This window comes from Corvus hawaiiensis, chromosome 5 (genome assembly GCF_020740725.1).
Source record: "Corvus hawaiiensis isolate bCorHaw1 chromosome 5, bCorHaw1.pri.cur, whole genome shotgun sequence".
In the NCBI taxonomy this organism is placed as follows: Eukaryota; Metazoa; Chordata; class Aves; order Passeriformes; family Corvidae; genus Corvus; species Corvus hawaiiensis.
In genome coordinates, this window is record NC_063217.1 from 62,314,895 (window position 1) to 62,332,139 (window position 17,245).

Here is a 17,245-nt window from a genome sequence, read left to right on the forward strand (position 1 = left end):
ACCACCACCAAGTACCCAGGCTGTAATGGAATAAGAACCCTGCTCCAAAACTTGAGATGTTAAATACTGCAAGAAACAAATTCCAGACTAACAAGCGCAGGGTGGCATCACTCACCTGTTATGGAAATGAACAAGGCCACTCAGACATCGGATACCCAAGGTGGCACATACCATCTGGACCTGGTTGCTCAGCCAGCCTTTAACTCTAAAAGAAATGAAGCCATAGAGAGATTCCTAGTTCTATGGAGTCATACACAGGACAATGCAATATAAACTCTCTGAATTATCCCCAACTGCTGTTACTACAAAGACCATAGTAAGGCTCACACTGCATGTCTGCTTTCAGATGCCATTGCCATGAAACTCTCTCACAGCACTCTGTAAGTTTACAGGAGAGAAAAAGTCACTCCATGACAGTCCACATCAGTCCTCTGGACTCCAGCAAAGTGTTCCAACTACTACTTCAAATGCTTAACGAAATACAGAAGAAATTGAAAGAGCCCTCAGCAAACACCTACCTGCCATTTGGAAACTGTCCCACTACTGTAGTGGCCAACACCAGCAACAGGATGCTGAAAACAGACAAGCAGATGCTGCAAAGTAAAATAATCTTAATTAAACTCCAAGAAGCAAAACTGGAGGAGTAAACAAGAAGGTATTTTTATTTGGCCCACTGATCCACTTCATAATGCTTCCTTCCAGCATTAATAGCATCTAACTAGCAACAAACCACTAGCTAAGTAGCACACAAACCACTTAATCCATCTTTGCTGGATTTTAAAAACAAATTAATTACTAATAAAACATATGGAACATGGGAAATCTACATTTTTTAAGGGATATTTGAGTTTAGATGGCTTCTTGGAAAGGTCATGCCAGGTTGTCCTTCCTGCACTAGCCAATAACATATTATTTCACAACTTCTGTAAAAAGTACCATGAAAAATGATCCCAACCAATGCTGTCTGGCTCACCGGAAAGGCAGCAGGAGGCAATACCGAAATAGGATGCCAGTGACCCACACAGCAGCCAGTTTCCAGCTGGTATGGTGCAGGTTAGCATTGGTTCTGCTGAGCAGGTTCCAGGACAGCAGCTCCTCGGAGGAGAACCGTTGAGTGACTTCATCTTCTGCAACTGCCTCACAGCCCTTCTTGGAGAAGTACATGACATCAGCAAGGCTGAAACATCCTCGGCATCGGCCAGCAACCTCCTCTTCCATGGGGGTCTCATCTCTCTGGATGATCCCTGCATGAGGAAATGAGCCTTCCTTCCACACGGTGAAATGAACAATATGGATTCCAAAGAGAGTAAAATACATGTGCTTTTTAGAAGTAGCTCTCCTCCTACTCAAGCATCATAATGGCATTGCTATGCCTCATCTATGTACTGACAGTTCATTCCACAAGTCACTTCTGTAATCCTACACCATACAACCCCCCCTAAATTGCTGAGGAAGGAGAAAAGGATTCAGATCAAGCCACAAATAAAACCTTGAGTACAACACCTACTTCATTGTTGTTTACCAAACAACAGAGGTACTCACACCTAGAAATGTCACCAATACACTGCCAAGATGGCAGATCCCTCCTGGTGCCCTGACTCAAATTCAGGCAGTGTTTGTATGATTGTTGTTCTGGCTGCTGTTGATTAGTTTTATTGTTTCCCAGCTGTAACAAACACTTTCCTCTGGCATTTTTTTCCTTGAACCTTCTATTTTCCCCCATCCCTTCTTCTTTAAGAGTCACTTCACTACCAAGAGACTTGAAGGTGCCTAGATTTCACCCCCAGACATACACAGCATTACACAGATACATTGTGCAGGAATAATGACAGCACATTCATGCTCTGCTGTTTGTAAAGTTATACCCCATAGGACAGCCACACAGCAAGTCTCACATCTTTGTTGAGGTCACTCTCAGACCAGATTCTTATCTGGCTGGTTACAGTGACTAAAGTTGTCTTGATTCATACCAGCTAACACTTGGCTTTTCTGTTTGCCACCCTGCCTTTGTTGTTGTTTTTGGGTTTGGTGTTTTTTTGGGGTTTTTTTTTGAGGGGGTGTATTGGATGACATTAAATATGCATTGTAAAAATACACTTCATTTATCTGGATCAACCTACTTCCCCCCTAATCAGAATCACAAAACTTTCCTCCATCTGCACTTCAGTAAAACCTTCAACACCCAAGAAATCATCAGACCAGAAAATTATTAGCTGACAAACCAAGCAGTCTATGTGACTAATGACTAAAAATGGCACTACAAGTAAAGGATTACTATGAGAACTTAACCCCCTCCCCTTTGGTCAAAGAAGAAAGGAAAAATAGTTGGGGGAAGAATTTATTTGGATTTTATCCTCATGCCTAGAGAAGAGTGCAAATTGTAACTGTGATCCATGGGATGCTGTAACTCTTCTACTTGAGAGACTCTGGCTTTTTTTGCATGCTAGGAGTTACAAGAAGCAAAAGATAACCATGCAGAGCCATGTCAAGCACAAAGAACACTCATTCCTCCCAATCCTGTAATGAGACAGCTGATGGAGCCACAAAGCACAAACTACTTATGCAAACAGGGACAGCTTCCCACAGGCTTATCAGCAATGTCTTTCTATACCCACACTAGTGTCTAACTCCTTTTATTCACAAGACTCAATCATTCAGAGATTCTCTTGTTTATAACATGCTTTTGTAGGTTTGTAACTTCAACAGATATTTGCCCATCAAACTCCTTTCTAAGTAAGTAATCTAAGTAAGATTGTTAAATAGTTGCCTTTTTACAAGATAAATAGTGCTGTGTCCCCTTCATCCAGAGATCTTACCAGTGGAGATTAAATTTTCAAGTGCCAGCGCCTTCTGCTTTTTTACTCCCTCCTCAATCTGCAGGGTGGCCCACTGTTCCCAAAACAAGAAAAGTAGATGTTGATGGTTTTCATTTCGTCATTTCCAGACATTCTGTAATTACCTCAGGTCTGAGCCTCTTTTACCCCTGCCAGGTCTAAGATTTCCATTTTTCAAATTCAGCCCAAAGGCTGTCCCGCACACCTCCCGTTTCATTTGTTACATGGACTACCTTTTGCCATTTCCAGGAAAAAATGGTTTGGCTCAAACTGCTTTTCAGGACACAGGCAGCTGGTTTTTTCTGCAGGTCCAACAAGTTACTGAGCTACCTATGAGACTCTAAGAGATCCAATGTGCCCAAAACTCTCTCTTCTCCAGTTAGCTTCAGGCAGTAGGATTATGCAAAATAATATCACTGACATTAGAGACATGCCAGAAAAATAGATCTAAAAAATGGATTTGAAAGAATAAAAGAGATTACCTCATTTTGAGGGCATTCAAGTGATCCCTGCTGACAGAAAACAGAGGTGGCAACATTTTGTATCTATAATATTTCAGAAAGTAGCAGCTTTGATAATGAGCTTTCACCCTTCCCTGTATTTATCTTTTTGCTCAACCAAGTTTCTCCTCCTTGTGTAGAGCATCATAAAACTCTCCATTAGCAAAATCAAGTATAACAATATGCCTAATTTTTGAAAATTTCCTAGTTTTGAATGTTTTCATCATACATCCATAGACATACACATAGTAGCTCTCCTAAGTACTAAATCTGCCTGTATTTATGTCAAGGTACCTGCCCCAACAAAGGGCACAGGACGCTTGAGCATAGGCTCTGCTCATTATTACAGGCTCAGTGACCCACTCAGTTTATGCCTTCACCTACTATTAAGGGTTCCCATATACAACAGATAAGGATAATCCATTTGCTTCATATAAACTCTTGCTAAACAGTGTATTTCCCTCTAACTGACGTGCAGCCACACAAGTCACCACAAAGCTGATCTCAAATAGTCTTCGTTCATTACAACATGTCTCATGTGCAAACACCAACCAGTTTTTTGCCACCCTTAGTTTTGCATGCTCTCTACCAGCTCTTTCAGTAGCTATTAAAGTTAATTCAGTAACGAAATGGACACTTTGCCGTGACATAATTGGGATATTTTACTTAACCTTAGCTGACCTTTTTTTTTAACCAGTCATCATAAAAGAAAAGAAAAAAGTGAAAGCAGAATAGGCTTTTATGTGGTATTTTAAACTCCATGCAAACCATCTTTGAAAACACCATAAAGCAAACAACCCCCCCAAAAAAGAAATTTAAAAACCTACACCACAGACCTTCATCTTGTCTATACTTCCCAATTATTCTCCTGAAAAGGTCAACAGGTACATCATCTCTCTCAACCTTTTGCAACACATGGAGAGTCATTCAGAATTGTGGAGCCAGGGGATGTCATGAAAACAGCAGCCCACACACTGAGAAATGAAAGAACATACAGAACAGGTACAGGAATGTTGCAAAATAGAGTAAAGGCAGACATGGCAAATTTAACCTCTTTACAAAATACTGCTGGTCCTCATGCCTTCCCCAACATCCTTTAGGATAGTTGCATGGTATGAGGGAGGAAAAAACATAAAAATTACTAAGACTGACAAATAAAGCCTTCTGCCTTAGTCTCTGCTTTTCTGTCTCCTGCCTACCACCCTTATCTTGCCTATCATTGTCCTCCTACATAAAAAAAGCACCTGTCACCTGGCCCGCACTGCCAGAAATGAGCTTGTTCATACTGTTCTGAAGGATTTGGAAAAGCTCCAGGAGGCTGGCTTTTGATTCCCACATAGAAAAAGGGTGATAATCACGGACCAAGCTGACTCCAAAAATACACGTTAGCTAATCTAAATGAGCAAGACAAGTCAAAACCAACAAAAATTTATAAAGCTTACTAGTAGATTATAAAATCTTGTCTCCTAGCACAAAAAGAGTGAGGCAAAAGTGGCAGACTGTAACTAAATAGTCAAAGCTACAAAGGCAGTGGCCAAGGAAGATGAGGAAGAGTTTTCAAAGTCTGAAGAGTTACACAAGGCTCATTAGCTTGGAAAAGAACTGGCTGAGATGGGTTAAGAGAGACATCTACAAAGCCTGGACTGGCACAGAGCAGGTGTTTAAGGAACAGTTATCCATTTCCCCTTCTACTACTAGAACTGAGATTTACCATGGGAAAGCTCTGGGCAGAGCAAGGAAAAGGCAATATATTTCCACAAACCAACGTGGGACACAAAATTCTCCTAACTTGTGGCTTGTCATGGGAGGCTGAAGCACAAGCAGTGAGGAGGGAATACAGCTGAACAGTCACCCAGGTCTTAGGCTCTCAGTCAAGCCACTGAATTGACACCTGTCAAAGCCATCTCTCTGGGTCAAACGCTGGACTAGTTAACTCTGGAGTAGCTACTGTGTTGTTCTGCATTTGGTAGCATCTGTATGTATAATTTGTTTTCAAAAATGAAATAAGGCTTCGTGATCACCTTTGTATTGCACAGTATTGAGACAGAGCTGTCACGCTGGTCTTTGTTGCAAAACAGTAATGAAAGTATGTTTTAAATACCTTACAAAAAAAACACAGATGTTGCAACTAACCCAGAATTTAAGTATTAAATGTAGCAACTTCATTCCTACATTTGCTGACCGAATGAGAACTCAGGTGTTGTGCTTTCCTCACTCCTGTTTCTGAAGTGATGAGGACACAGGAGTCCAAACATCCAACAGTTGATCCCAGCTGGAATACTGAAGACTTGACAGCATAACTCCAACAATCCATTTGTTTGAGCTTCCTGTAATTACATTCTAAACAAAATAAGGGTGCCCAATACTTCATTATATTAATTATTGTCTTCACAGGACAGGACATGAAATACAATTTGGAATGTTCATTTCTTGCAGTCTCATTTCTTGCAGGATTTTTCCTCCCTTTTCCCCTTTAAGTACAGCTCAGTACTCCATTTTTCCATATTATGCAGTAATTCAGTTTTGCCTCCCTTCCCATATTTTACTACCTCTTCTCCCATATTCTCACAAAAGGTTTTTCTAATCACTCATTACACGAACTTTTCTCAATCTTTTCCTCAAGTGTGACACAGGCTTTGAGGCAATTCTTCTACGCAAAGTCTTCCACTACAATGGCAAAGAGAAGGCTGGTAGGTTTTCAGTACAAACTAAAATCACCATCTAAGATCAAGCACTTGTGACCTCTTCATCCAACAGTCCTTTCTGCCTGGCCTCATTTCCCCTTGCCCATCACAAACATGAACCCAAATCAAACGCTGTGAGTGTTACACTCAGTGTCACACTCGGTGTCTGAGAGGATGTGACTGTCCACCCTCAGACTGTGAAAAGGACTCAAATCTCCTGGCTCCTCTGTAAGGGCTGATTAAATGGGTTGAGAAGGGCTTTTTTTGGGACAAAAGCACAGGTACACTTTGGGTTTTGATGGAGAGGCCAGCTAAGGATAACCATGTATTTAAAAGCACAGCAGTGCAATTTTTCACCAGCTGAAGTGTCTGCAACATCTGCCATACTCCAGTAGGAGTTTACGGCATATGAGCTACCTCCGCGTACAAGTGAGCTCTCAATTCAAAAGCTACTCACAATTTTTAGCTGGGTAATTTCTTCTTCTCAAGAAGCAACAATGCTCCAATTTCATACAGAAGTTCAGATCTCATAAAACTCCAGAATATTTCTTGGCAAGTAGAGCTGCAGCTATTTAACATGTTTCTTTGACTCTTCACAGGGCTGTGACAGCATGGTGTAGATTTCCTCCTAGCAAATGCATTTTCTTTTGCAACAGCTGGAATAACATCCCATGTACAGCTTTGTTACTATTCTCAACAAACCCCAGTATGGACAAAGCTCAGAGAAAAGACATTATTTACAAAAAAAAGTTCACAAGCATATGTGAAAGAACAACGCTCAAAAAACCCAAACCACATTCCCCTTTACCATTTCCAGAAATATTTGAAGGATCAGTTAAGGGTAATAATAATAATTATGGGCTAACAGATATGCAATTGAGAAATTACTGTATTGGAGATCCTTTGCTATTATATTATCCATATGTCCTCAAACCCTCCCCCCCCAAAAAAAAAAAAACCAGCCACAAAAAGTACCTTCAAACAAAAACAGTCACTCCATGTTTTCAAACCTTGAATCTTACTTTTATAAAATGATTTCTTTTCTTTCCAAAATAACAAGAACCTAGATTCCTTGACAGAAAAGCAGCAGAGGGTAAAAATTATTTCCATACATGATTACATCTTTCCCATTTGATCCATTCACAGTGCTAAAACACTTCTGTGAAGTCAAGAGAACAAAGTGACTTATCTCATCATATGCCACCATTACTCTTTGCTTAGTAATAGATCTGAAAACTTGAGTTTTAATCTAAAACACCTTTTTTGCTCCCAAAAAATTCAGTAAGGTCTACAGATGGGCTTTCTTTGAAAACACAACTTTAAAAAATAATTTTTGACTTTGAAGTCCTTGATTTTAGTCTCCACTCTTCTATTTTTCTCAAGTTGCAAAACACAGAGGAAAATAAGACATGCTTTCCCTCTGCTCAGCTGTAAGAAACTGATACAAAGTGTTCCCAGGTGAGAAGTTTTCTATTCATTTTGCTGGTCTACATAACAGACTAAATCAAATGCAACACAGCAGAGAGACCAGTCATAGTGCTCAAGGTCGGATTTTTGCTGAAGCATCAGGCAGTTGTTAGGCACTTCTATATAGTCAGTAATGTGTTAATACATGACTAAGCATCTTCAATATTTCCAGCTCAGCTATCCGGGAAGGCATCGTGTTTCACCATTCCAGATGACAACAGGAACCACGGATGGTCTCTGTGCATTATCCCATTAGCAATATCACAGGAGGACACCACCACAGCTGGAAACCAGTCAACACTTCTCCAGGCTTTCAATATCAGGTTTTTCATACCTCAAACAAGCCTGCTTTAAAGATGACTTAACCCAAGCTGCAATTTTGGCCATATTCTTGTGGATGAGCCTCAGGACGACAAAAATAGGCTCAGCAATTCCATGCTCAAGCTTTAACCCAGCATCTCCCAATCCTACCCTTTCTTCCAAAGAGCCCAGTAGGCAGCCACAACACAAGCAAAGGGGACCTAACTTTCCTTCCATCTTTTCTCCCTCCCATTTCCCCCCCAAGACAGCTCTCAGTTACTCTTGTGGCACAATGAGAAGCACTTAACAATACTTCAAAGAAAACTGTTGGAATTAATTGTAAGATGAAAACAGGGGAAACTCCTTTTTTGCCCACAGGACAATTAGGGAACAACTTTGAAAAAAAGAACAAAACGAGCCAGCCTAAACATCAGTGCATGGAGCTGTACTGTTCCTGTTATTAGCTGCTGTGGCAACAGGGAGCTAGCCACCAAAGGCTGATCACACAACAATTAACTTATCCTCCACATTGTGAGCACAGAATTATCATGCTCATAACCTGTTATGAAAACTGTGGAGAGAAAAACACTTAATGTGCTTTATGAAAGAGAAGTGCCTTCCTACATAAAACACACACTGATCAGGACAAATGTCTCTCGAACTTGGGAAATGCACAGGGAAAAAAATACAGAAATTATTTTGATGCCCACCAACTCCAGCAGCAAAGCTGTTCAAAGACAGGTTTGATATGAGAGTAGCTCTTAATTAGGGTACGAATAAGAATTTAATTAGCATACCACTGGCTGATTAAAATGTTTCACATATAAAGACCAATACTGCATTCAGCCACCACAGGCAGTCATTACCCACTGACATCAGTATCTGAAAAAAATAAGTAATCCCTAATTTTTGCAGTCATGTGCACTATGGTAAATGATGTTCATACAGCTGAAGACAGATACTGCCCAAGAGCTCTTAATTGGTATTAAAACAAATAAAACAGACAACCTCCCCCAAACCCACAATCAATCAAACAAACAAACACCCCCCAAACAACAGCAACAAAAAAGAATTATAAGAAGAATAAAAGAATTGGCAAGGTAAGATGGTCATGATATTAACTGTATCACACTGTTACATATGTTCTACTGCAAAACAGATAACTCCAACAGCTTAATAATAATAGCAACAATAATAGTAACATGTTTTCTGCCACAAGTAGAAAGTATATTCACAGAAAGCAGGTTTATGCCAGAAGCACAAAGTTAATCTACTGGAAAATGGAAATGCTTTACTGTTCAGTATGATGAATTCGCAGCACCTTCTTCTGGCTAATGATGGATATCAAAAGTCAAACTTGAAAAACTAAATGGGATTCTGGCTTATTAAAAGCCCCAGAAACCTTTTACTGATAGAAGCAGGATCAGGATCTTAGCTATGATCTGTTTATCTCTAGAAAAGTTACACTTTTAGAAGGTTGCACACAGATTCCTTTAAGTCTTGTACAGCAGAACTTGTAACTGCTGGATCCCCCAGATCAGATTTGTAAGTGGGAGAAGCAAACACACAGAATCAGTGTTCTTACCTGGAATATTAATCTCATGCAATTAAAACAATCCAAATAAAACCACTGGAACTTATATACATCTAAAATATACGTTTTTATTACTTACCAACTCCCATAAACTACAAGATCTTTTTCTTTATACTTGACTTGTCATGAGTATTCTACTTACATGAAGCATTCTAACCAGCATGAACTAGAAGAAAATATCATGGAATCTCTACTTTAACCCTGAGAAACCTCAAACCAGTAGCAGATTATAAGCCAGGACATGACTTGGTAGCATTACAGACACCCCTCAAAAGATTTTCACAAAAAGTAAAGCTGTGAACAACACATCTAAGTTAATGGATTTTTTTCTGCTTACTTTTATGGCATTTCTATCAAATATACAGATTTTAATTTTTTTATTAAACATGTCCTGTAGCAAACACATACCTTTTGAACCCACTTCTCAACTTACCTCTAACATTTTAATTACAATTTTCACATAGAAATGAGAAATCCCCAGTGACACTCGAAACATCGAAGGCAACAAAACTAATGCCACAAACAAAATCATCCAGATAGACAAAATCTTGCCTTCTGCAAGGCCATGGCCTTTTCTATTTTCTTCCATGTTTGCTCCTCCAAAATGCCAACCAGCTGCCTTTCTGAGAATATATGCTCATCTGTAGTGGAGAATCCAGCAAGCTTCAAGAGACAAAGGCAAATAAAAATTACACATTCTCAGAGCCAAAGCTGTGTCTAGGAGTAAAGGCTGTTGCTCACTGAAGACTGACACTACTGATACTTTCAATGATAAGGTGATTTCTACCCTTTGTCCCGCCCTAACTCCACCCACTTCCTTGTAATTGATAAGCATTTACTCACCAGGGGAGAAGGAAGAAAAAACATGATAAGTAATAATATATGTTAGATAATTAGATGCTGCCAATAAGGAACCCTGTCAATGTGACAACTAGTTTTCACAAGGTGTCCTGCCAATAAATTACAATACAGAACTAGGTGGGTGTGTTTTTCTGACTGCCTAAAATCTTCTCTTCTAAATCTTATTAATACACATGAAGCATTTATCCAGCTGACGTTTGCACAAATTTGTGACTTATTCAGTCAGATTTTCTATTTCATGGTGAGATAACTGTCTTGATTTGGTATTCGAACAAATGAATGAAACTCAAGCTTGAGTTGCAAGTCAGGGCTTATTTTATTTTATTTTATTTAACACATGTGAAATGAAGATGCAAGTTTCAGCAGGCAAGGATTGACAAGACAATAAACCCGCTCCCTCCACTGCTCTATCAGAAATTAGTCAAAAAGCCTGTATTATAGGGTTACAAAATACACTGCGGTGAAGTAACAAGCCACCTATTTTTGCACCTATTCAACTACAGAATTGAAATGCAATAGGTAATCTCGTTTCTCCTTCTACCCTATCAAATTTCTATAATTTAATCCAGTATTTTTTAGAAGAGACCCAGCTCAGCCCCTTGCAGCCACCTCTCTCCTGCCTTTTTGTGTGCATCACAGAAGATACAAAGGTGAGTGACTCTTATCCCTAGAACCTCAGGGGAGGCCACCAGCTTCTCGTTTACAACCTTCCCACAGAATAAGTTAACCAGCCTTGGTGGAATGAGCATTTAGGGCACAACTTCCAAGACAGTGACATGCCAGTCCACAGAAGATCTTCCCTTTGCCAATAATTACATTGGTGTGTTTGTCTGAAGCCGGGGCTGTCCTTTTGAAATATTCCCATCCCCAAGTACCGCTGCTTGGTTCGTGTTGTGAAGCAGTTGGATTCCTTAGAAATGGAAGCAGCCCCAAAGATCCCCTGTAAAATGTGCACCCAACGCTGTCCAGGCAGTAAGAGAAGCAGAGCTGTCAGAGGGGGCTGCACCACCTCTAATTTACACCACGCATCCAGGCAGCAGCATGCAGGCTCCTGACACTCACAAGCCCACGTGAATCCATGGCACGCTTCTTGTGCCACACAGTAAGTCGAATAGCTTCTGTACCTTCAGATTTGCTGCTGCACGAGATCCCTCAGGTCTTTCAAATTAACATTGCAATCTTTTCTAGCAATATAACTTTTCTTTTGCATCTTTTCATTGCTTAGCTTCTTTACCTTCTCTCCCCTTGCTGGCCTCTTTCCAAGCCTTCTGTATCCTCTACAAAACCTCACTGGTTTGTTTTTTAATTGTTTCTGCCTTCCCAATGCTCTTTCTCTCAGGAGCAACCTCAGGCCCCTCATTCTCATCACCCTGCTGCTGCCAGGTACACCATTAACCACTATTTCCCACTGGCCCTTCCAAAATGCTTCTCTAGGAACAATGCTCTGCTGTAAAACAGCTTTGCTCATCCATTTCTCTTTAGCTACCATTCCTTATTCTCATTTCTGATCTCTCCCTCAAATAGCTTGCCCAGCTAACACTCATTCCCTAGCATGGCCTGTGGTGGAGATCTGGAGGAGAGGGCATTGATCCACCTGGCAGCACCTCTGAATAGCTGCCATCAGCCTTGGCACACAGGATCGGTATGCACTTTGTCTGGGTGCTAAAAACCTCGTGGGCGGGAGGGTGGAGGTAATTTCTGGGACCTGATTTGAGGCAGCAAAGGTGGGCAAAATGAAATATTGCAAGGAACAGGAAGATTTGGTGACTTGCTTGGTGGAATGCCTCGGCAGTAAGTTTAGGCACACACAAGACAGATCATTTCTTAAAAGCATAGAGGGAAAGACGGACTTCCCCAGCCTGGATGGGAAGAAGATGGTTCCTCTCCTGGATAAGGGAGAATTGTTGTTCATCCTTGTGAAACCATACAAAGAAAGAATTGAAGAGTTGCTAGTAGCCTCTCTATTGAGGTGGTCAAACTATCCAGCCCAAAGGTACTACAAGATCCATATGGCCAAGGCTCTTCTTACATTTATTCTTTGCTTTATCCACTTTGTACCTCCTGAAATAATGAAAAACATTTCAGTATTTTTACTATACTGTTACCTTTAATGTCACATGGTTTGGAGAGAAAAACAAACAACCAAACATACAAACAACCTGCACCTAAGCCACCCAAATTGGGAATGACACCAAAATCAAGGAGATTCTGCACATCTACCTATTAACAGTATGGAATAAAAATTCTAATTCAATGGAAAATTGTCCTAAAACCCACTAAGGAAGGAACTTGATTACTGGAACTTGTCCAATCATGACCAAGAAGTGCAATCTTGTTAAATTTCTGACAAAAATGGCTGCCAAAGCTTCTAAAGCATCTTTCTGCTCTTGAGATCATGAGCATAAAAACAACTGAGACATGGTGGCCTAAGCATTGTACTTCTTAACTCCAAAGCACTTGAGACTGCTATAGAAGTGAATATGGATTTGAATTTTATCTCTGCCCTGAATGAAGGTAATGAACTTGCTCATGATATGAAGAAGAAAGGAAATTCTTTATTTCTCCAGGCAAATCATAACATAGCTTCCTATTTTTTGGTCAGAAATTTGGCATAGCTTTTCGCAGCCCCGTAACAATAACTGATTTTTTCTTACTATTATTATTTCAGAAGAGCCATGAAATGTCATGTTTGTCAAATTCCAATGTGAATAGATATGCATCCATCATTAAGCTGAGTAACTAGTTATTGATGACGCTACACAAATTTCCTCAGAACAATAATTTCTTTCAGAATTAGTTCTGCCATACACTGACTAAACAGAGCTTCTGCATGTTATTCTTCTGCCCTTTTTGTCCCTCTTACCAACAGCCAGCCTGCTTCAATCATGTCTCTTTTGAAGCTGTGAGAGAGAGACATCATCTAGAAGTGTGAAGGTATTGCAAATAATTCAAATAAACATCCAGCAACAGAATGTAGCACTCATTTGTAAGGTCCAGTAAATGGTAGCTGATGAACTGATATCAAATAACAACAAGCACTTCTTTATGATGAAGTACCCCATATGTCAGGGGTACTTTGCACAGACAATGTGCAGAACTCTCTGTCCATTTGGAAGAATGGAACCCAACTTAGAAGAAAGGGATGCTGATGACACAGGAGGAATCCAAGAGCAAAGCTTCCTCTAGTATAATGAATCTCAAATTGACACCCACAATCATAAGAAATTCACTTGAAACAATTCCTGGTCTCCTAGGGAAATGAAAAGGAGATGGACTGGGCGTCAGCTGCCTGCTCTAGGCCCTAGATCCCTTGAGGTCATTGTACTAATTTCATATTGCAAAACATTGCCTATTGCCTAACTGCCACTTGTCAGAGGGAACTGGAATTATGACCCATTTATTTTTTCAGAGATAGAAGAAGCAAACACAGCACAGACCTGTGTCTGTCTGTAGTGCCTCACACAGAAGGGTTAAATCAGGTATAAACAGCCCTTTCCTGCACCACAGGGGTTATACAGCAGTCGGCTTTCAAGCAGGTTCATATACACTGTGAACAGATAAAAAACTGCAGTGAGATGTGACGGCTTTCAAGAAGTACCGCTATGGTTTTGCCTTCCCTCTGATACACAGAGGGAACACAGCCTGGAAATAACACTTGTCGTGGTCTTCAAAAAGAAGGAATCCCACAGTCACAGAAATTTTGGGAACCACTCTTTCCAGGTGTGCTTCCTTCCTCTCCAATACCAACCATTCTAGTGACTCTGAAGGGATGTCAGGGGAGAGTTTGCAGTCTACCTTTCTTGTAACACCTTTCTTATCAGAGTGCCCGAACATCATGTCTGCAGCAGGTACTGTGCCAAAGCAGCACTGACACATCAGCTTCAGCCAGGTGGTGCTTCAGATGCTGAAGTAACATACTCCCTGAGGGTTAACAAAGAGGTATTTCTACCTGAGGCAAATGACAATGACCATGACTGTCAATCAAGGTCTTCTACCACTGATCCTTTTTATAGGAAATATACAGGGTACAATTTTTACTTGTTTGGAGTAGCACACTGTCAAAAGCTGCTTGCATTCAGTGTACAGAAACACATCCTAACATTGCCATTAGGCACATGAAGGTGTTACTATTGCTAAAGTTATTCTTCTGATTCCAGTTGTAGGGCTCCCTGGTATTTCTCTGTGAGTTTTGCCATGCTACAAAGCAGACTGATCTATTTAGACAAACCTTGTAAGTCAATGACATAGAGTCAGACAGCAAACCTGGGGTGATTTCCCAGTGTCACTTAACATCCAGGGATACCAGGATTATGTTTTGCAGGATAAGAAAGTCTTCAAACAGGACTGGCCAGAGCATTCAGCACTCCAGTAATTCTGATGCATGTACTCAGAATGAAAACTACTAAGAACACCTCTTTTTCAATTAAACTTTAACCAGCTATAACAACAGCAACAACAAGAAGTCTTTTTTAGTTCTGCTTATGTCTTCTCAATGTTTCAAACTCACATTCCTTACCTGATTACTACTCAAGGGTGAAATAATCTCTGATAGTTTTGTTTTGACATTTATCAAGACTGACGGTCATGCTTTACTTGTGGAGAATCCTCCAAAAGGCCAGAATAACCTTAGAGGTCACCTATCGCATGGTAAGCAGTGTCAGGTGCAATATTTATTTATGGAAACCACACTGTCTTCATGCACTGAAGTGCAAGTATCTGCTCCTCTGCATTCTCACTCTAACTGAGCTATGTCTGCTGTTCTTTAGGTCTCCACAGATCCCATCTATGCCACTAAAGGTGTGTGTTTATATCTGACACAGTAAGATTGTGCTAGTTACGCTTAATCTTTGGCCATCAACAGACAAATTATGAAAACACTGAAGAATTATATTTAACAACTTTATCACTCATTAGGATGACTGTAACACATTTAGCTCTGATTACAGAAGCATTATTGTTTCCACACAAGATAAATTCAACAAATACAGAAAGTTATTTATTGTATCCTGTGGCTTACAACAGGCTTGAGTCTTTGTATCTCAAGAGAGGGGAATCCACTATATGTTCTGATTACACTTGTTTGCCTCAGCAATGTATAAATACTCAGAAATGTGCAGGCATTGCACGGCTGTCAATACATATCAATACATATCAATACATATTGTCCATAAAATCTTGTATATGGTTTGTGTATCATTGACACCGAATGCAATAAATTAATTTGTCAATGTCCAACACTTATTGCATTGATTAAATGCATACAATTTTCTCCCAGCTCTGGCTTAGGAGTGACTGCAAGCACAGCACAGGGTCCTTTAGGGCAATTCCTGAAAGATGTCAGCGCTTGTGTCCACTTCCAATGTTTTTTCCACAAACAGCTAGAGACGCTTGTCATATCCATCTGTTCTTATTGCCTTTACAAGAGCAACATGGTCCATATCAGAATCATTTGTTGTAATATATCTGTTTAGATGTGTTGTTCTTGCTACCCATTGGTTTAATACCACATGGCCTGTATTGCAAGGAATGCACGGTAGCTCTTTCTCATCAACCTTGTCCATCATTCCGTACCATCCAGAGTCTTGCCATCCCCTTATTCAGAGATCTAGATCATTTATGAGTGTGTTGAGAAATAAAAGTCTTACCTGGTCCCTCTCTCCACTGTAACAACAGTTAAGAATCACAATAATTTTCCCTTCTAAATACTGGCATCATTCACATACCTTTTACGTAATGCTTAAAGAACTTTATTTAGATGTAAATATGCCAGAAATAACCATTCCCCTTCTACATCTTGCCAACAAATTTTAAGGGAAAAGAAACTGCACTGAAAATATTAATTTTATATGCAACCTAAAAAAAAAGCATGGCAATACCTCTTGAAAGACCCCAGGTCCATACATCCTATTTCAAGGCTCAGGATATTAATGCCTAAGGCTAAGAATGTGCTTACCTATAGTCCTGACAAGGGATTAAATCACACATTTGCTCTCCTGAAGTAAAGGAGTAAAACTCCTGCAGCCTTTAGACCAGATCTCTGATCACATTTCAAAGAATGTTGTCACTTTTAACTCTCTCTTCCTGAAATTGTTTTCTAGGGCTTTCTTCTGCCTAATAGGTCAGGAACATCTGCTAGAACAGGAAAAAAATTATTACTACAAGTATTAAAAAGAAGTAAAATGTGACAACTCAAAAAATACAAAACATGCATTCTGCAAACTCAGTCTATATCTGAGGAAGAAGTAGTATAATTTACTGCTGTCAGATCATTGTTTAGCATTACCATTATCATTTTATTACTTCCTTATCACATTTTATTAGGTTATTAACTCAGAAGGTTCTCCCCACAATCTCAAACAGCGCAGTGCACCTCCAGACATACTCACAGCTGCATGTCCTGTTTCGAAAGGCACAGCCTTGTTATGGACAGCTCAGCCAGTGCCATGCCTTTTGATATTGCAGCCTGGCATGACACAATCCTCCCACTCCGGAGATGGGAGTGCAGCTTGCTCCACCCACACTCCCAGAGGGACAATGTGGGCCAGGCAGCTCGGTTTAAATGCTGATGTTTTGATGAAAGTATCAAACTAAAGCTCACAGTGCAGCTCAGTGATAGTGCAGCACAGATCCTGCCCTTCAGCCCAGAGCCTGCTGGCAGGTGACTGGGAGCAACGGCTGAGGACCGGATAGCTGCATTTGTCCTTGAGACAAACCCTTGAGCTGCCCCTAAATTCTGCATTCTTTGTATCCAGTATCAACGGGAATCCTTCTTCCCAAGATTTGTTAGCCTCCCCCTGGTGAGGCCATTGAAGCATGTCCAGCCCTAAACTTTAGCAGGGCAATTCTATCAACAAGTAATTTGTCTTTCTAGCACCTGGATATCACTCAGAGCTTGCTTGTTAGCTGCTGTCTTACGGTCTTAAGCTGCACTGGGGGAGGTTTATGTTAAACATTAGAAAGAATTTCTTCACAAAAATGGTGATTAGACATTGGAATGAGATGCCC

The 17,245-nt window shown here is 40.3% G+C and overlaps 1 protein-coding gene across 16 annotated transcripts in view; it reads right to left on the minus strand.

Moving 5' to 3' along the window:
- LOC125326593 (glycerol-3-phosphate acyltransferase 3-like) overlaps nucleotides 1-17,245 on the minus strand; it is a 29,790-nt gene that overhangs the window by 4,435 nt on the left and 8,110 nt on the right. The window contains exons 1-7 of one of the 16 annotated variants that reach the window (XM_048305028.1): nucleotides 9,813-9,831; nucleotides 4,171-4,308; nucleotides 3,317-3,343; nucleotides 2,817-2,889; nucleotides 974-1,262; nucleotides 519-593; nucleotides 116-205 (exon numbers count right to left, since the gene is read on the minus strand). In XM_048305028.1, the coding sequence (XP_048160985.1) occupies nucleotides 116-205; nucleotides 519-593; nucleotides 974-1,262; nucleotides 2,817-2,889; nucleotides 3,317-3,343; nucleotides 4,171-4,176 (560 nt within the window). In that variant the 5' untranslated portion in view covers nucleotides 4,177-4,308; nucleotides 9,813-9,831. Of the gene's footprint in view, nucleotides 1-115; nucleotides 206-518; nucleotides 594-973; nucleotides 1,267-2,816; nucleotides 9,358-9,812; nucleotides 12,302-16,193; nucleotides 16,370-17,245 lie in introns of those variants that run through there. The other 15 variants (XM_048305025.1, XM_048305024.1, XM_048305026.1 and 12 more) reach the window with 15 other exon arrangements.